General features: G+C 37.6%; 1 protein-coding gene across 1 annotated transcript in view; it reads right to left on the bottom strand.

Moving 5' to 3' along the window:
* Window positions 1-21,650, bottom strand: part of MTFR1 (mitochondrial fission regulator 1) — a 57,804-nt gene that overhangs the window by 14,690 nt on the left and 21,464 nt on the right. Inside the window, exons 2-4 of the mRNA XM_081111238.1 lie at window positions 18,545-18,687; window positions 11,039-11,137; window positions 2,405-2,520 (exon numbers count right to left, since the gene is read on the bottom strand). Coding sequence (XP_080967364.1) covers window positions 2,405-2,520; window positions 11,039-11,137; window positions 18,545-18,610 — 281 coding nt within the window. The 5' untranslated portion in view covers window positions 18,611-18,687. The remainder of the gene's footprint in view (window positions 1-2,404; window positions 2,521-11,038; window positions 11,138-18,544; window positions 18,688-21,650) is intronic.

Raw genomic sequence — 21,650 nt, 5'->3', positions numbered from 1 at the left:
TCTCATGCTGGGACTCACCCCAGGGTCTAACACAGAAGCTGCTGATCCTGCCTGGACTTTATGTAAAAGTCTCATTTACTAATCTTTTTTTTCCATTTTCTTTTTTAAAAAATATATTTTAGCCGAAACCGGTTTGGCTCAGTGGATAGAGCGTCGGCCTGCGGACTGAAAGGTCCCAGGTTCGATTCCGGTCAAGGGCATGTACCTGGGTTGCGGGCATATCCCCAGTGGGAGATGTGCAGGAGGCAGCTGATCGATGTGTCTCTCTCATCGATGTTTCTAACTCTCTATCTCTCTCCCTTCCTCTCTGTAAAAAAATCAATAAAATATATAAAAAAAATATATATATATATTTTAGCCCTAGCTGGTTTGGCTCAGTGGATAGAGCGTCAGCCTGCGGACTCAGGGGTCCCAGGTTCAATTCCGGTCAAGGGCATGTACCCTGGTTGCTGACACATCCCCAGGTGGGAGTGTGCAGGAGGCGGCTGATCGATGTTTCTCTCTCATCGATGTTTCTAACTCTCTATCCCACTCCCTTCCTCTCTGTAAAAAATCAATAAAATATATTATTGATAATATATATTTGATAATAATAGTTTAAAATATTATTTTATTGATTTTTTACAGAGAGGAAGGGAGTGGGATAGAGAGTTAGAAACATCGATGAGAGAGAAACATCGATCAGCCGCCTCCTGCACACTCCCACCTGGGGATGTGTCAGCAACCAGGGTACATGCCCTTGACCGGAATCGAACCTGGGACCTTTCAGTCCGCAGGTTGACACTCTATCCACTGAGCCAAACTGGTGAGGGCTCATTTGTTAATCTTAAAGTATGGGCCTGAGGGGCAGTCATCTAACCCAGCGGTCGCCAACCTTTCGGACCTCGTGGACCACCAGTTGGCGACTGCTGATCTAGCCTACACACCTAGGGGTCTTCTAGGATATATTCTGGGGATGGAAGCTGGCAGGCACCAACTGTAAGTGCCATCCCTCCTCTCCCCCCGCCCCCCTGAAAAAATACCCTAGGCCTTCTGCTCATAGCTTCAGAGGGTACCCCATAGGTACCATCTTTAACCTTCCCTTCTGCCCTGCTCCAGAGAACCAGTATCTTCCAGAGGGGCTCTTTCACAGAGTCTATGCCCAGATTTTTTATGTCTAATGCCCCATATTTTGTGGCTGCCACCAAGGGACAACCCTTGATCACCTGGTTCTGAAGGCAAGGAAGTCTTGCATTCCTGGTTCTCATAGGACTTTAAAAATCAAAGAGATAGGTCTTGGCCAACTACCATCCTCAGGGCACTGCACAGACAGCAGACTGAAACATCCCCAGTCTTTCTGAGAAGGCCTATATGCTCCTTCAGGAGCTCTGGCCTGAAGGACAGACTTCAGGTTTGGCACACATCTAGAGGCCTACAGTCTCTCTCAGGGAACAGAGGCCAGTAGATGCAATCTTTGCACTCTTCCTCTGCCTCGCTCCAGTTACTTAGTATCTCCCCCAAAAGATGCGTACACCCTTGTAAGGCACCCTGATTTTTAAGCTGCACCAGGGGACAATTCTAGATCACCGGACTCTGGTGGCCAGTGATACTTACACTCATGGGTCGCAAAGGAGTATAAGCAAGGGAAAAAGAATTCTTAAAGAGCTACCACTCCCAGACCATAGCAAGAAGCAACAGACCCAGAAACTCAATCTTTTTGGCTCCTACTGACCCCCTCAGCTCTAACATCCCCTTCTTTGAGAAGCCTGGCCAAACCTCTCTCATCACACAGTGGCCTTCTGTATTTAGTCGACTTGACAGTATTAATATTATTGATTTCTTCTTTAATCTCCTCTAGCACACCAAGTATTCCTAGAAAACTAGGACTATGTCTTATTTTAATCTCTGTATCCTCAATGCCTAAGAATGAAGAGTTGAATATGTGGAATAATTGTTTATTAGATTGAGCCATAGTAATACTTTATTCCGGCTCTTTCAAATAAAGGGAAGTCCCTGTCTAACTCTTACATATAGTTTCCTTTGAATCATAACTCAGATTCAGAATTTTTAGGACTTATTCTCCAATGATTACACAAATTCTCTAATACAACCCACACTGATTTTTCTACACCAATAATACCATTTTAGTACTATACTTATATAAACATATTTATGACAGTTCTCTCATATTAGAACTTCTAACAGGCAGGGAATTCTGTAATTCTTAAGGACACAATAGTTACATGTCTTTAGGAAATTTATAAATACTGAGTCTTTAAAATAAAAAGAACAGATGACTGCTAAAAAGAAAACCTGGGTTAATTACTAGAGACCAAATTCAGCTATTAAAAATAAATACCACAAAGTTAACATCTTTTAAAATAATAAATATCCTATCTCAGTTCTCATAGGTTTCCAGACGGACCTTCGTCTTGTTGAGCACTCTCCTTCTTCTTCGGCTACCCATCCAACATCAGCTAAAGATGCCACTGCATCCTCTCCTGGGTGACTGGGGCTCCATTCTGTTGTGGGGCTGGTAAGCTGTAAATTATAAATAAGGAAAGATTGTCATCTGGCACCAAAATATTAGAATAAAACTTTTTAATGACCTAAATGAAAATCATCAGTTTTAGTGTTTCAAACATACGGGCAGTTTCATTTCTATTAAAGGTCCCCATGAAAGGGACCATTAGTTACATCGTATGTTGCCTAATAATGTATGATAATCTTTGAATTATAATTTACTTTTCATTTTTTTTTAAAATATATTTTTTATTGACTTCAGAGAGGGAGACAGAGAGAGAGAAACAGCAATATAAGAGAGAATCATTGATCGGCTGCCTCCTGAACACCTTCCACTAAGGATTGAGCCTGCAAGCTATGCATGTGCCCTGGCCAGGAATCGAATCATGACCTCCTGGTTCATAGGTAACACTCAACCACTGAGCCACGCCAGCCAGGATCAATTTTTATTTTATAGGTCAAATGATTTTAAAGAAACAACAACAACAAACACAAACTCTGGTCATCCTCAAACATTAAGAACATTTTTCAAATTTAAGCATTAAATATCATTTTTTCTGAAGAGATCTGGCTTAAAAAAAAAGTATAGGAACAAGAACAAGTAACCAATTTGTGCTAAATCTGGGAATCGTTTAAATGGATATTTATAGATATACTGTTATAATGTCGAAAATAGATTTTTTTAAATCCTTAAAGCTCATGATTTTTAAATAAAAGTATTAACTATATTAAGGAACAAAAAATACAAGTAGCAGTAGAACAGAATTCTCTAGCTAATCTTAAACACATAGAGGAAGGAAATGAGTATTTTTAAATAGATACAACAAAAAACATGCAAGTTCTGAGATTTACTTTGAAAAATTGGAAATATAATTTAATTGAATTAAAGTTTTGTTATAATGCCTCAGAGCCACATGGTCAATGGATAGTAACTTAAAAATAAACTTATCAGATTAATATAACACTTCCAACAAGTTGAATGAGATTTAAGTGAAAAAGAAAATGAAGTGATTTAAAAAGTGACTCAGTGATTGAGAGTCGACCGATGAACCAAGAGGTCATGGTTTGTTTCCTGGCCAGGGCATATGCCCAGGTTGCGTCCAGAAAGCAGCCAATCAATGATTCTCTCTCATCATTGATGCTTCTACCTCTCTCTCCCTCTTCCTTCCTCTCTGAAATAAATTTTAAAAATATTAAAAAATATAATTTAAAAGGCCAGAGAAATTTACTTATTAATGTATTTATCAAAAAGGTTGTACCATAATCCCGTACTTTGTTTGAACCTTAATGCTATCATTGCCAGATCAAGATTTTGGAAGCTACACTTAAATAATGCTTCTTTCTCAAATGTAAAACATACCACACAAATACATAATACTAATTAATTTTAAGTTTAAAATATCTTTAATATTATGAATAAAATGTTGACTAAACATATTAGCTGCTGGTATGTATGTGTATCCATTATGTATCGTAATTATCTAACATTATTAACCTAATAAAGTAGCATTAGAAAACTGGTATTTTAACAATAACATACTAAGAACATCAAGTATTTAAAATGCCTTAAATTGTCCTTTGGAGAGGGTGGGGGTACAGGCAAGAGAGAAAACAAAATTTAATAAGAGTAGACATTTAAGAACTTAATACTGAGCAAAAAACAATGGAATAATGGAATTAAGATGAAAAGGCTTTCAAATTACTAATGTTTTGCATGCAGTGGAATAATTGTGGTCAGAAGAGAAAAACAGTATCAGCATCAGTAAGTACATTGTCAAGGGAGATGATCAAAGAAAAATAAAAAATGAGATTAATGTACTTTTCCTTTATGTGTTTCAGAAATTTATCCATGTGTCAGTGAAGAAATATATATTCAATAAAATGGCTATGTTATACAACTGAAATAGCTTTACTGGAAGTAGCATCACATCTGATCTCAATAGTCTGAGAAAACTGGTAATATTCTGTTCCTAACCATTACTGAAAGCAGAATCTATAATAATAAAAGCATAATATGCTAATTAGACCAGACAGCCAAACAACCTTCCGGACATCCTTCCGGAAAACCTTCTGGATGAAGCCAGGGCTGCGAGGGCCGAGCCCCTTGCACGAATTTCGTGCATCAGGCCTCTACTGGTATAATAATATTCCTATCTACACCAATAAAAAACAAAGATGCTAATTGACCATACCTCCACTACACCCATCAGCCAATCAGAAGAGTATGCAAATTAACCCAACAAAGATGGCCGTTAAATTTGCATACTGCAGGTGGGGCGGGACAGTGCAAGCTGCCATCAGGGCCTCCTGTGTGTGACCGGAGGCGGCGAGGTGGAACAGCGCAAGCCGCCGCCCGCCCCGCCACCATCGGGGCCTCCCGTGGATAAGCCAGCAGGTGGTTATCCCCCAAGGGGTCCCAGACTGCGAGAGGGCACAGGCTGGGCTGAGGGACCCCCCACCCCAGTGCACAAATTTTTGTGCACCGGGCCTCTAATAATATTTTAATAGGAAGACACTACATGGGTTATGTGGAGATCTTTGAACATAAAGTTTCCCCAGGCCCTGTAGAGGTTCCTAGAAGACAGAGTATTAATGGGCTATTTTGTACAAACAAGAGATCATGAAATTAAAATCTGGATGATGCCTTCCTAAGGTGCTAATTCATGAAGACCTATCTGATTATAATTCTTTAATTAGAAAATAAAAATTTGTTCCAATATAGCTACTATTTTGTAGTTTGACCTCAAGATTTCTTACTTTCCCATAAGTTACAAAAATTGCCGTTTTCTTCCCAGATATTTGTTTATAAAAGGAAGCAAAATGATACTTTTAAAATATGCCCTGGCTGGTTTGGCTCAGTGGATGGGGCATCAGCCTGAGGACTGAGGGGTCCTGGGTTCAATTCTGGTCAAGGGCATGTACCTTGGTTGCAGGAAGTGTGCAGGAGGCAGCTGATCGATGTTTCTCATTGATGTTTCTAACTATCCCTCTCCCTTCCTCTCTATAAAAAAAATCAATAAAATATATTTAAAAAATAAATAAAATAAAATAATAACCACTATGCTGTACACCTGAAACTAATGCAAAATAATATTAAATGTAAGCCCTAATTGAAAAATGAAATTTCAATAAAACAATTAAAAAATAAAAAGAATAAAAATGAAATTTAAATTTAAATTTAAAAATAAATTAATAAGAACTCAAAAATATAAAAGTTAACCCGTTTTGTGGCAGCTTTTCAGTCTTTTATAGCATAAAGACTGAATGTTTCCCAAACTGATATCTGTAATACTTCATATATTACACATAAGAAGTTGTTTTTGCACCAACTTTAAAAAAAAAGGAGAAGCCTAACGAAGTGTGTGGGGAAACCATAATCATTCAAAAGAAAAAATGAAACTAAAAAGTAATTATACTAATCTATAATACTAAAAGCATAATATGCTAATTAGATCAGACAGCCGAACGTCGTTTTGGACATTCTTCTGGACAAAGCCATGGCAGCTGCGAGAGCTGAGGGTAGGCAGCCATGGTGCCGCAGCGGCAGCAGCAGCGAGGTGATGGGGGCGGCGCCTTCCCCTAATCTGCCCAGTCGCCTCCCACAGAGGGAGGCCAGACTGCAGCTTAGGCCCGCTCCCTGCCATCATTAGGACATCCCCTGAGGGCTCCTGGACTATGAGAGGGGGCAGGCCGGACTGAGGGACCATCCAGCCCCGCCCCCATGCATGAATTTTCATGCACGGGGCCTCTAGTCTTTTTATAAAAGGATTTCATGCCTTTTTAAAAATTACCAAAAAGGAGAAGAATAATTCTCTATTATTATCAAACTAGAGGGCGGGTGCACAAATTCATGTACAGGTGGGGACCCTCAGCCTGGCCAGTGATTGAGGTCTATCAGTGGCCCGGCTGACCTGGGGAGGGACCACAGGAGGCTAGCTGGCCAGCCCCCACATTGGGGCCCAGGGGTAGGGGCCGTGGGAGGTTGGCCAGCCAGGGGGAGGGACCGCGGGAGGTTGGCTGTGGGAGCACACTGACCACCAGGGGGCAGCTCCGGCATTGAGCATTTGCCCCCTGGTAGTCAGTGTGCGTCATAGCAACTGATTGACCAGTCATTCTGGTCATAACAGTCGCTTAGGCTTTTATATATAGAGATTATAATTTTAGTCCAATAGTTTAATTATATATGGATGTACAATAGTTTAATTTTTTAAATTGAAATAGTTATTGAAACAGGTTTTGATTTTTTTAAAATAATGAAACCTATTTCACAAAATGAACCATGGAAATGATAAAAGTAGTTTTTGCTTTTCTTAAATGTTAATCTGACACTCAGTTGTATGATTTTCCAATTTGAGAGGATTTTCTACTGATATATCTCAATAATAAAGTAATTGCTTATAAACAAAGTATTTCTTTTAAACCACTTTATTAAAATAATATTCTGTTAGATGTGAGTTTTTCATGAATGGAACAATGTTATGGGTGTCACAGTGCAAGTGATCATACAAAATTACCTATCTCTGTGGTCATTCACACTGTGAAAAGTGTGTCATTGTTCCATTAATGAAATGATCAGGGTATCACATGAGAGTGTACAGATTGTTGGAAATGGTTATTTCCTCATATAGTTATATTATTATGAGTGGTAACATGAAATTATAGCAGTAATGTGAAATTGTTAGAGATCTAATGTAAAATATAATTACTATAAAATACACTGATGGTTGGGTTTTGGGGTTTCTTTTTGTTTGTTTTTTTAATCCTCATCTGAGGATATGTTTATTAATTTTTTATTTTTTTAAAATATTTTATTGATTTCTTTTACAGAGAGGAAGGGAGAGGAATAGAGAGTTAGAAACATCGATGAGAGAGAAACATCGATCAGCTGCCTCCTGCACACCCTCCACTGGGGATGTGCTCACAACCAAGCTACATGCCCTTGACCAGAATCGAATCCGGGACCTTTCAGTCCACAGGCCAACGCTCTATCCACTGAGCCAAACCGGTTAGGGCATGTTTATTAATTTTAGAGAGAGGAAGGAAGGAAGGAAAGAAGGGGGCAAAAAGCTGAGAGGGAAGGAGAGAAATATCAATTGGTTGCCTCTCGCATGTGCCCCAATTGAGGACCGAACGTACAACCTAGGTTAAGTGCCCTGACCGGGTATCGAACCTGTGACCTTTTGGTGTATGGGATGACACTCCAACCAACTGAGCCACATCAGCTAGGACTGATGGCTGGCTTTAATACATTTAGTAATGGATATAACCTGACCAAAACAATAATTACAAATACTGCCACACACAATTTTTAGAGTTTGTGTTAAAATATGTCATTAAACATATATATACTTCATAAGCCTACTGAGCTGATAAACCCCATCATCCACTGGTTGGTTCCTGTAGTATATGGTTATGGCTTCTATTCAAACAGATTAATAACTTGCAAAGACACACACACACAAAAAGGCCATTTCAGTTGTTGCTGAAATGTGCACTGAGTAACATAAGCATGGAATGGGAAGGACAACTCAATTAGTCAAAGACAGTTAAGATGAAGTCAGTGCAGGCAAGGGGACTGACAACATGGAATTTCTGAAATATGGTTTAGGTGCCACTACCGACACGCACGGATGGCTGATGGGAGTCTGAAAAAGAGAAGACCACTTACTGAAGGCTCCCGCAGGGTGCTGTCCTACCGTGGCTGTCGTTCGTAGGGGAGGAAAACAACCGCGAAAGGAACAGAATTTATTTTAAATCGAGGGCATTATAAAACTTTAAATTAGTGCTTATTGATTTATAAGTATCCAAATTCCTTTCAAAAAGTGTGGAAAAGCACTTCATTCAGAGCAAAAACTCAGCAACAGTATTGTATTTTTACTATTCTAAGCAATTCAATTGAACATTTTATACCATTTAAATAATCTAAAATCCAATTATATTTGAAATATTTTACTGAAGTAACTTCAGATAATTTAAAATATTCTGACAATGTAAAACTACACTAAGGAAATGGATTCATTTAAAATGAAAAAAAGAAATACCCAAAGCATGTTCAAAAATTGAAATACTTAGAATGAAATATTTTAAAAATTCATTCTGTCTGCATGTGACTCTTCATAAAAAGACACACTGGTATGAGGATGCTCTCAGTTTCTTGCCAAAAAGAATGTACTAGTAAACAGCTTCAGTCTATTTTACCACCATTTGTTTATAGCTAAATATAAAATATGTATTCTTAAAATGAACACAGTAAAATAATAATCTCTAGCTTTTTTCTTAGAGTTATTCCTTTTTTTTTTCTTTTTTACCAATTCCTACCATAGTAAGAAAAACTGAAAACAGAAATTCTGTATTTTAAAATGATGACATACAGTGACACCAGTTAGGCCAAGAGGTGTACCTGTATAAAGAGCACTAATCGGAAGTATGTAGCACTCAAATATTCTAGACGAGACTCAGCTTAATGTTTGGATATTGATGCTTTCTATTCATGACACACCAAGAATGGGAGTGAGAGGGTCTGGGGTGAACAGGAAAAGGGAGAACAACAACAAGAGAGAGGAACATGTGTGTGTCTCTCAAAATAACCTAGGAAGTAAGAAAAAGTATGCCTGGGTCCAACTGTGACTCCCCAATTCCACACTTTCTACAGTAGTATTTACTCATGTTGGACTCCTACACAGTTCAAATACATTCCACATCAATCAAGCCCCCCGAATGAGCCAGAAAAATAGCAAAAATGCATTTTCAATTGTATTATTCTAAATTGCATCCTTTATGTTTTTTGAAGACTCTACATTTTTAATATTTCTGATAGATGTATTTAAAAAATAGAAAATACAGAGTAAAAACAGCCTATTTATAATAAGTAGCAGGTAAAATACCCACTTTAATATTGATGTTTAATTTGAAAAGACTCAGTATACAACAAAACTGCCTGGAAGTAAAAGTCTCAGTATAAACAAATGTCTTCCACTACATTCTCAAGTAAGTGACCAATATTTCTCTTACTTTACTCCTCTCCTTATGTTAATTCATCTCTTTTCAAATGCAGCTCCTGTACTAAATCTAACAATTTTATTCTATTCATACTCTTTTCAGTGACTGAGAAACAAATGTACTTGGTTCTAGTACTTCAGCCCACTGACTGTCAAGGCAGATTTGGGTTGCTTGCTATCAGAAAATGCTAGATTATCCCCATGTCCTGTTACATGTCTCTAGCTACATGAACACAAATGTTGAAGCAAGATCTTCTGCCATTAGTTTAAGTAGACAAATATGTAAAAAGAAAAATTGAATGGAACTGAGCAAATCAGAAAAAAAAATTAACAGGCCTTAGTTAAAACAATAGTTATTTGAAGGAAGTTAAATGAACTGAATTCTCAGAAATTATGCTGGAGAAATTCACTACCACAGATTTCTTCATTTTGATTATTATTTTTTAAAGCCTATTGTTTGATCAAAATTACTTATTAGAACTTTCTAAGTTGTCAGTTTCTAGATTGATACACAAAAGTTTTGCCAGTCAATTTGTAAGCAGGACGATAGCACAACAATGAGCAACCTGTTAGTCAAACTGAACAAACTACTAATTGCTACCACTTACTTAGGAACAGGTTTGGGGTTTTTTTACTTCTATCTACCAGGAAGAGTGATTTATGAGTATGACAAAATATCAAATAAGCTCATAGGGATGCTTTTGAACTTTTGAACGATGAGTTAAATTTATCTTCTGCATTTTATATGCCAATCTACTATTTTAAATTGGTATAGATATCTGCTGAACTTGATATTCTTAAATGTTGAACTAAAAGGTTTTGTGTATAGCTCTTGTGCTAAATTAATGAAAAACAAGAACAAAGCATGTCTAACACTATACCAGCAATAAGGAACAAAAGCCCAAATCAAGAAAATAGCAATTTACCTCCAAGCAAAAAGTAGAGTTGCCCCTGATTTGGTGCTAAAGAGACTAAGACCTGAGCATTCAAAAGTAATCCTAATTCAGTGTTTGACTATCACCTCATTCCAAGAACTACAATTACCTCTGTCTTAACACAGTTGTTGCCAAGGCAATAGTTCCCAAAATTAATGCTAAGCTTTAAACAAAGGATGGGGAAATCAACTTATAAGGCATGCACAGAGACATCTAAAAATAAACAAGAGAAACAGAGTGGCTATCCAAAGAGGAAGGTATAATAACTAAAGAAAATAATGGTGGTACCTGAATCTCCTGAAGTAATATAAAGCCTACCTTCAAGACCACCTGGGAAGTAACAACTGCTTGGCTTCTTATGTGTTTCTAAATCCTCACATATGTATTCTTAAGAAGGGTAAATGTCTTAAAGATCTTGAATTATCACTTCCAAGAGGAACTAAGATTAGAAAGACTTTTTACTATGATTGATAAAAATTCTCTTTTATTTTACTGATAGTAGCATTAATAGGAGGAAAAGTTTAACAGATACTAGTAAAGCTATTTTGCCTATTTATACTCCTAATACAAACACTAATGCAAAAAATTTTAAATATATAGTACCTGAAACTGAACTCTGGGACACTGGATCAGAGATAAATTAGTACCAATTTTCCGTACAATACTCCGAGATGAACCATATGGCTTCCCAGACCAAAGTACCTGAGTAAACAGAAAAAAGAAAAAAAACACAAACGTTTCATTACATGACTTATAATACTATTAACACAAAGCACTAAACAATTAATTGCATAACATGCTGACGCATTAATTACGGAATCAGAATGTCTAAATGTTATGGGAAATAAACTAATACTTCTCAATTTGAAAAACTATAAAATAATACTACATTTGAAGTAAAACATCATCTATTTTCATACTGTTCTGCAAAGGAAACACTATTTTACCTCTTCTGCTATACTTTTAGTTATATAATTTTACATACACTTACATTTTTTAAAACTATGAGCTACTTTAACTATAATGGAATTTTCAAAACAAATCCAAAGCAGTACAAAGTTCAGAATCTGAATTTGTACCATGCAACTTAATGCATTTTGTTTGCTACACAAGAACACTTGGCCAAGGGTGAGCAGGGGCCAAAATCCAGTTGCAATACATTTTCTTGTGAGGTCTTGTTTCCAGGAAAAAGGCCCCTTTTCCTAATGTACAAAAAGGTACTAAATGGGCTAGTGGTAACCCTAATGAGCAAAATTTTCCCAGTTGAAATCATAATACACAGAGGACATTGTGCTATCCTTAAAGTAAGAACAAAAACCCCCAAAGCAAAAAGCAAACAAAAAATATGTAGAATGTTAAATTATTACAAATTGTACCTTGAAACTTCTCCCCACGTATATGATCTTTCCTTAAAGAAAAAAGCTATCCGTTTTGAGTGCTACACTTGAAAGCCTAGACAGAAGAGGAGGTAAAGAGAGGTAGTATGCTATTAAAAGCAATTTAAAAAGAAAAGAATGAGATTGATATGATTATATTTCATTCATTAAACTTTAACTTTCAATTATACCCTAAAATTAAATAAATAGTACCAAATCAGCTGAAATGTATTCTAAGCAATGGACACCAATCTCCTTTTAAAGTCATTCCATGTATAATGAACAACATAAACTGATGAACAAAAACAGATCCAGAGACAGAGAAGCATCGATCAGACAGTCAAACCTCAGAGGGAAGACAGGGAAGGGTGGGGGTAAGAGGGAGATCAACCAAAGTACCTGTATGCATGCCTAACCAATGGACACAGAAAACAAGGGGGTGAGGGCATGAGTGGGGGAGGTGGGGGGGGGGCAATGGGGGAAGATAAGGACACATATGTAATACCTTAATCAATAAAGAAATTTTAAAAAATCAACCACACAAAAAAAGTCACTCCATGGAAATTCTAATTTAAAGAATGAAATGACTCTAATATAAACAGTATGACCAAGCAATAACTGTTATTGTAAACAGTGGTACCTCCAATACATAACCCAAAGTAGACCTTTACAGCATTCTAAAAGTATGTACAAATCAAAACGAGCATAGAAGAAATCAGATTTCTTAGATTTTAGCAACCAAGTCTAATTTAGGGATAACAGTATGAGTTAAAGTGAGGATCAAGGGGGAATATATATGATACTTCTGGCATCTGCCTCAGCCGTTATGTGATTCTCCTCATGATGTTCAAAGTTTCACTTGACTGTTACCTGGGAGAGGTCCTGTAACCTACAACTAGCTACTATAACCAACAAAAACTATAACTCTCGCTTTGGAAATATAAATTTAAAAGATAGTACAGATTGAAAAGTTGGTCAGTAGAAAGACATCAATATTGAAATATGAATATTAAACAAAGAATATGAAGCAAAGTTACCCTGATGCTTAGAAAGGAATTACCTGTAGTTCAGGAACTCAATTTATGCCAACCAATGTTCATATAGGGGATTATCACACAAATACTACCAATAACACACAAGGACTAAGAGAAGGAAAAATATCTCACTAAAGGACAATGAGAAGCACTACAATTTTATAAGGTCAAGAAAAAATAGTAACATGAGCAAGTAATTCTAAAATAGTATTTAAGCAAACTCTTTACCTTATACTTGTTCATAGGTCTTGATCTTTTAAAAATAAATCCATAGGGCAATAGTATCTATACCTTTCAGTCATTTCTCTTCTTTTGTTTAGTCACAAGTCAAAATTCTATGATATAAGAGTAGTAGAACACTATGCATCACAATATGATAAGTACATAGAGTCTAAAGCAAATCTTGTCCCTCCAGTAAGCAAAGATCTTAACTGGAGGTGAAGAGGACAAAAGCTAACAAAGAAAAATTTAGAAAGTATTTCCCAAGGTCAGGAACTAATATTTCCGCCAGCTTTTAGCATTGCTTGCTATGGCATGCTTCAGGACTGTTTCAACTACTAGGTATTACCTTCCCATCTGCTTAATATTAGAAGGAAAAAAATACCAGCAGCTTCTACAAGAGAAGGTGAACAAAGACTGAGCTTCTACTTATAAGGAATAAGTAGACTATTTAGGTTTATACAAAGTTAAAGGAAGTAAAAGAACACATTGCGCCCTGACCGGTTTGGCTCAGTGGATAGAGCACCGGCCTGCAGACTGAAAGGTCCCAGGTTCGATTCTGGTCAAGGGCATGTACCTTGGTTGCGGGCACATCCCCAGTAGGGAGTGTGCAGGAGGCAGCTGATCGATGTTCCTCTCTCATTGATGTTTCTAACTCTCTATCCCTCTCCCTTACGCTCTGTAAAAATCAATAAAATATATGTTCAAAAAAAACACAACAGATTGCTTTATGTGATTATTTTTTCAAGTATACAAAGTAGACTAACAAAAGGTTGTTCTCCTGTTACTTGTGAATTGCACAGCAGTTAGCACCAAGAAATATGAAGTGACTATGTAAGCTAATGACTGGGATATTTAGAAAGGAGAAGAGCCATAACCTTTCCTGGATTATAGGAAAAAAAAGTGAGCAGCTAACTTCCAGGAACTCTAAAACTAGGCCTTTAGTTTTTCCTTTTCAGTTTTCATAGAGGGGGAGAAATTATAAATGGCTATGAAGAAATAACGAACAGATGGTATTGAAAAGTCACCATCTGTACCCTGGGAGGCTGCATGGGAGTGCATCTCCTACCCTAACGTTGGCTGAACTGTCTTGTCATTATACTTGTTTGGAGAAGGAAAGAGTTTCTCTAAAGATAAACTATCATTACTATTTTTTCAGATGTAAGAGAAAGGGCAAGGAGAAAACTGTCATTACTAGACAAGTCAATGTCATTAATAAGAATTCAATCCCATTAAGAAGCAATTAATTAATAATTTATAAGAACTACTGATAAATAATCTAATAATGAATCTCTGTGTGTGTTTGCATGTCTGTGTATAGTAATGGCAGTCCATAACATTCAGCAACAGTGTTGAAAGTGATGACAGCAAGGAGGAGGATGACACAGGAAAGCAGTTTGGTGTTTTTTTAACTTTGGGAAATGCTACTGTAGAAGTGTTGAAGTGTGAAGCTGGAATCTGAAGCTGTCATGTGTCTCATCATAATGACTGCACTCAAGTTTTATGTGGTAATTTATTTGTTATAAACTGGTTTAATCTCCACTATTATTTGAGATGCACCATTGAGCAGGAAAAAGTATAAATTTAATTCTAAACAAAGATTTTTCTCAATATACACTATTTTAAAAATATATTTTTATTGATTTCACAGATGAAGGGAGAGGGAGAGAGAGAAAGAAATCACTGATCAGTTGCCTCCTGCATGCCCGCCGATTGGGATTGATCCCATAACCCAAGCATGTGCCCTGACCGGGAATCGAACTGTGACCTCCTGGTTCCTAGGTCTATGCTCAACCACTGAGCCACACCGGCGGGGTTCAATATATAACATTTATATATAATATTAATACAAGGGTCCTTACTACTGGGGCTCACATATCCCTGAAATTACATGCAAAATAGTGTGTATATACAACATTTTACTGGGAAGAATGTCAATGCCATTATAGAATTTTTAGGGAGTCAAGGACCAAACAAGTGAAAATTCTTAATTATAAGGAAGACAAGAGAAAATTAAAAGTGTGTACTGAGGAAAGGTGGGTAAAGATGAAACTCTTCTAACAATTTCAAAATTCTCAAATGAAGGTAACAATTCCTTCAGTTTTCTTCCTTATTCTGAACTCCTAGCTACATTCACATTCATCTTCCAAAGAACAAAAGAAAACAAGGGTACAATTTTTAAGTATTACTGGAAATATATTTCTAATACAAATTAGATATTTGCTATAACTCTTTTCAACATAAAATACTGAGATTAATCAGAATCACATTAACTTCATATTATTCTTTAGGTCTCTATTTTAAAAATATTTTTGATAAGGACATAAATATAATAGACTGAGAAGAAAGTTTGGAACAATGTGAATATATTATTTTAAATTCAAAAAAATGTTGAGGCAAATGGAAGGCAGTGAAGAGGTCTTGGCAGCATATAGGCCTGTCTTTAAAAGTAGGCTCTATTAGAAAAATAAACCTATATAATTTTATTATCTAACTAGAGGCCCGGTGCATGAAATTTGTGCAGAGTGTGTGTGTGTGTGTGTGTGTGTGTGTGTGTGTGTGTGTGTGTGTGTATGTCCCTCAGCCCAGCCTGCACCCTCTCCAACCTGGGACCCCTCGAGGGATGTTCGACTGCCCATTTAGGCTCGATCCCACCCTAAACAGGCAGTTGGACATCCCTCTCACAATCCAGGACTGCTGGCTCCCAATCGCTCGCCTGCCTGCCTGATTGCCCCTAACCGCTTCTGCCTGCCAGCCTGATCCCCTAACCACTCCCCTGCCAGCCTGATCGATGCCTAACTGCTCCCCTCCTGGCCCAATTGCCCCTAACTGCCCTCCCTTACAGACCTGGTCACTCCCAACTGCCCTCCTTTGCTGGCCCAATTGCCCCTAACTGCCCTCCCCTGCCAGCCTGGTCACCCATAACTGTCCTCCCCTAGGCCCGGTCACCCCTAACTGCCCTCCCTTGCCAGCCTGGTCACCTCTAACTGCCCTCCCATGCAGGCCTGGCTGCCCCCAACTGTCCTCCCCTGCCAGCCTGGTCGCCCCCAACTGCCCTCCCCTGCCAGCCTGGTTGCCCCCAACTGCCCTCCTCTGCAGGCCTGATCACTCCCAACTGCCCTCCCCTGCAGGCCTGGTCCCCCACAACTGCCCTCCCCTGCAGGCCTGGGTCCCCCCAACTGCTCTCCCCTGCAGGCCTGGTCCCTCCCAACTGCCCTCCCCTACTGGCGTGATCACCCACAACTACCCTCCCCTGCTGGCCATCTTGTGTCCACATGGGGGTGGCCATCTTGTGTTGGAGTGATGGTCAATTTGCATATTACCTCTTTATTATATAGGGTGTCACCCCAATAAATTCAATTAAAAAATAGGCTCTATCAGTTATTGCTGGTATAAAGCTGGCCAAATTATTGTTCCCTCAATGCTTCCATTTTGTCACCTATAAAATGGTGACAATATCCACTTCATGAGTCTATGAGTCTTAAGTCTATGACTTAAGATATTTATATATATCTTTAATAAATATTAAGTCTTCTTCCCCTTCTATTATACAAGGTAACAAAGTACACTATAATGAGGAAGGATTTTAGAATCAGAATTAGGGTCATATTACAGCTCTGCCACTTATTAGTCAGGCAACTTTTTTTTTTTTTTAAATATGTTTTATTGATTTTTTACAGAGAGGAAGGGAGAGGGATAGAGAGTTAGAAACATCGATCAGCTGCCTCCTGCACACCCCCTATTGGGGCAGGGGGATGTGCCTGCAACCAAGGTACATGCCCTTGACCAGAATCGAACCTGGGATCCTTGAGTCCGCAGGCCGACGCTCTATCCACTGAGCCAAACCGGTTAGGGCAGTCAGGTAACTTTTTAATGACCTAAATGAAAATCATCAGCTTTAGTGTTACAAACATACAGGCAGTTTCATTTCCATTACAGTCCCCATGAAAGGGACTATTATTTATATGTTATCTAACAATGTATGATAATCTCTGAATTATAAATTTTTAAAAATTTTTAATATATTTTTATTGACTTTAAAGAGGAGGAGAGAGGAAGAGAGAGGAAGACAGAAACACCAATGATGAGAGAGACTACGCAAGCCCTCCACTGAGGATCAAGCCCGAAATCCAGGAATGTGCTCTGCCTGAGAATCAAACTGTGACCTCCTGGTTCATAGGTCAAAGCACAACCACTGAACCACACCAGCTGGGATCAATTTTTATTTTATAGGTCAAATGATTTAAAAAATAATAATACTAACTCTGGTCATCCTAAAACATTAAGAACATTTTCAAATTTAAGCATTAAATATCATTTTTGCTGAAGAGATCCGATTTTAAAAAATGTACAGAGACAAGAGCAAGTGACCAATTAGTAATAAATCTGGGAATATTTTGAATGGATATATAGAGATATACTGTTATAAAGTTGAAAATAGATTTTTTTAAATCCTTAAACCTCATGATCCTATATAATCATCATATATAATAAAAGGCTAATATGCAAATTGACCAACCGGCAGAACGATCGGTCACTATGACACGCAATGACCACCAGGGGGCAGACACTCAACATGGGAGCTGCTCCCTGGTGATCAGTGCGCTCCCACAGGGAGAGCACCACTCAGCCAGAAACCGGGCTCACAGCTGGCAAGCACAGCAGCGGTGGTGGGAGCCTCTCCCTCCTTAGTAGCAGCGCTAGGGATGTCCGACTGCTGGCTTAGGCCTGCTCCCTGGGGAGCGAGACTAAGCCAGCAGTCGGACATTCCCCCAAGGGCTCCCGGACTGCAAGAGGCGCAGGCCAGACTGAGGGATCCCCCTCCCCCCACCCTGCTGCCGAGTGCACGAATTTTGTGCACCAGTCCTCTAGTTTTTAAATAAAAATATTAACTAAATTAAGGAACAAAAAATACAAATAGCAGAACAGAATTCTCTAGCTAACTTAAACACATAGATGAATGAACAGAGTATTTTGATATAAATAAAGAAAAAGCATGCAAGTTGAGATTTACCTTGAAAAAATGGAACCCATCTTTAGCAGAGAATACCATATTATTTTAGTTTTTTTCTTTATGTTTATAGATGTAATATTATAGGAAACATGACTTACCTTTTACTTTAGTTATGTGATAAAACACATTATAATAGCATTAAATATTAATAATTCTACAACACTGAGTTGTTATGTGTTAGTCAAACATATTTCATTCAATAATTCCTACATATACTTAACCCTTTTCTTCCCTAATAACAAATACGTTGCTTTTAACAATCAAATGAATACTGGTAAGTTTTCAATGTAACCCAGAAAGTTACTCCCTCACTTCAGATGCTAGGTGAAGATTTTCTTCTATCATTTAAACAGCAAGCAAATTAAATAGTACATAAACATATTGAATTGTTGGTCATATATAGATTCATTTCACTTTCTCAGAAAAATTCTCGTCTGAATTTTAAAAATGAATGTTGAGCACTCACCGACTGCATGTTTACTCCAACCTGTTGAAAAACCATCCTAATTAGGCGCTTAATCCAGCCAAGCATTTAGATGGCAAAGTGTCCCCAAATTTGCATTTCAAGTACTTCAGGCGTACATAGCAGCACATGGTCCATAAAAAACACTAGAATTTTAAAATGCAAATATTAAAATGAAATAATTATTTAGAATCTTTACTGTTTGCAACGTTTCACAAAATAAATCTAGTTTAAAACATTTTAAATTGTGTCTAAATTTACTTAAGGGAAAACCAATACTGCTTATAATCAACTTTGAGTCAACTAATGGTACAATTTTTTAAAGTATTTTTTTTCAGTCAGGGTTCTTAGAAACAACAAAAACCTACTTATGGCTAATTTAAGTAGGAAATATATTTATAAAAATATATCTAGTAGATTACAATCTTACCAGAACCTGACTTATAGGCTACACAGCCAGGAAAGACATCCAAAACTGCAGCAGAATTGGTCCTGGGAAGATACCACTGCTACTGCCACCCCTGACAGAACAGAATCTACCAGGTCCCACTTTTGTCTCGCTAGCTCTTGAGTTGCTGTCCATACAGGTGGCATTTGCTTGGCTAAATCTACCCAGCTATAGTTATAAGCAGGTTCTGCCACCCACCAAAAATCATAACGGATTTTCAGAAATATGGAAAAGGAATTCAGATGCTAGGAGGTAAAATAACAAAAGTCCTTTCACACTTATTCGCACACTGTAACCCCAGCCACTCACCCCTCCCCATCAATTTACTGTATATCTGATAGAATTAAATTGTTAACTCATAAGGTATAAACCAGTTTACTAATAGTGTTGGTCTCTAATGAGACAAGAAGTTTGCACCAGACTATAAATCAATGCAGTGCTTCCCTATCAAGGCAGTCTTGCTAAACTGAACAAAACAAAAAAAAACAGCTGAACAAAACAGTGTACTTAGTGATATAAAGAGTTTGTGGTCTACACTTTGAGAAGGACTTTATGAACAATTACAGAGGATGGAGGGGGAAAATAAAGGTGCCACAGTACACCAGACACTGGGTAAAATGAACTGAAAAGAGCCAGGCCCTAATGTTAGGGGATAGTATGCAATAGATTCTAAGCACTGCCAGGTATGTATAACTTATAGGCAATTATGAAACAGTCATTACTAGAATTTTGATGACATATATATTTTAATATTACAAACATCTATTATTGCCTATAAGAATTAATACTTTCTCAGAATTAGTGGGAATAAAAAGAGTAAAGGGTTAAAAATGTCAAAGCTGAAAATGACTCACAAAATGGTCAGAGAAAAAGAATGTCTTTATGTAAATTTGAAAAGCTACCCCTTCAATTTTTTTAAAAAATTGAGATACATCACTTCTTGGTTTTTTGGCTAAGATCAAGTGTAAAAAAGTTGAGATATAACTTAAAGTGCACAAATTTTAAATGTCCAGCTTGATGACTTTTTATATATGTTTTATAAACCTGTATAGTCACCACTCACATCCTATATAATAAAAGCATAGTATGCAAATTATCCCCTTGACCGGGAGTTCTTTGGGGAGTTCGACCAGGGGGCAGGGCCAGCCGGTACATATGACATACATTAGCTTGACTCGTGCATGTGCGATACATAAAAAGCTCTCGCTGGCACCAATTGCATGCGTGTTTCGATTTGTCGTTGTTGATCGTGAATTTGGTTGTTTTTGTTGACATTCTGAAGCTGAAAGAAAGCAGTGGCATCGACAGAATATGTCTGAAGACCAACTATTGGCACAAGGTACCTCTGAAGCCTGCTAAGTACTCTAGTGTTTGGGGATGTTTCAGACAGTTGTCTGTTAAAACAAGTATGAAATCAGAGGATTCTGCTTATAGTGAATGGTTAGTAAAACTTGGAGATGGCAAACTTTGATAGCAGTTTTCATTTAGGAATGGATATTATTGAAATGCCCCATAAAATGATTTGTAACAGATCTATTATTGAAGCTACCTTTGGAAATAGTATATCTAATGATAATATTAAAAATATATCTAAACGTGCGATTCTTTGTCCTGAAAATGAGCACGTTCATAAATTAAATGAAGAAATTTTGGATATACTCGATGGAGATTTTCACACCTATTTGAGTGATGATTCCATCAATTCAACAGATGATTCTGAAAAGGAAAATTTTCCCATCCAATTTCTTAATAGTATTACTCCTTCGGGAATGCCGAATCATAAATTAAAATTGAAAGTATTTGCACTTATCATGCTGAGAAATCTTAATAGTAAATGGGGTCTTTGTAATGGTACTAGATTTATTATCAAAAGATTCTGACCTAACATAATTGAAACTGAAGTATTAACAGGATCTGCGGAAGGAGAGGTTGTTCTGATTCCAAAAATTGATTTGTCCCCGTCTGACACTGGCCTCCCATTTAAATTAATTCAAAGACAGTTTCCTGTGATGACTATTAATAAACCAAAGGACAAACTCTAGACAGAGTAGAAATATTCCTACCTGAACCTGTTTTCGGACATGGTCAGTTATAGGTTGCTTTCTATCGAGTCCGAAGAGCTTGTGATGTTAAAATTAAAGTTGTAGCCCTAATCGGTTTGGCTCAGTGGATAGAGCGTTGGCCTGCGGACTGAAAGGTCCCAGGTTTGATTCCGGTTAAGAGCATATACCTGGGTTGCGGGCACATCCCCAGTAGGAGGTGTGCAGGAGGCAGCTGATTGATGTTTCTCTCTCATCGATGTTTCTAACTCTCTCTCCCACTACCTTCCTCTCTGTAAAAAAATCAATAAAATATATTTTTTTAAAAAAATTAAATTTAGTTAGGATATAAGCTCCTTGGAAATAAAAGAAAAATTAAAATAAAAAAAAAGATATAAGCTCCCTGGGGCCTCTTCCCAGTGAACATTCATGCCTCATCTATCTAACCACTATCGTAACTTTACAAGCATATATTAGATTCTGTTGTAGGGACTGGTAAACTATAAATTAAAAATAGGGCCCAGCAGGTGTGGCTCAGCAGATGAGCATAGACCCAGGAATTAACAATTTGCTGGTTGAATTCACAGTCAGGGCACATGTCCTGGTTGAGGGCTTGGTCCCC

This window comes from Myotis nattereri (assembly GCF_964212035.1).
Source record: "Myotis nattereri genome assembly, chromosome: 17".
Lineage (NCBI taxonomy): Eukaryota > Metazoa > Chordata > Mammalia > Chiroptera > Vespertilionidae > Myotis > Myotis nattereri.
This window is presented reverse-complemented; position numbering and strand designations above follow the sequence as displayed.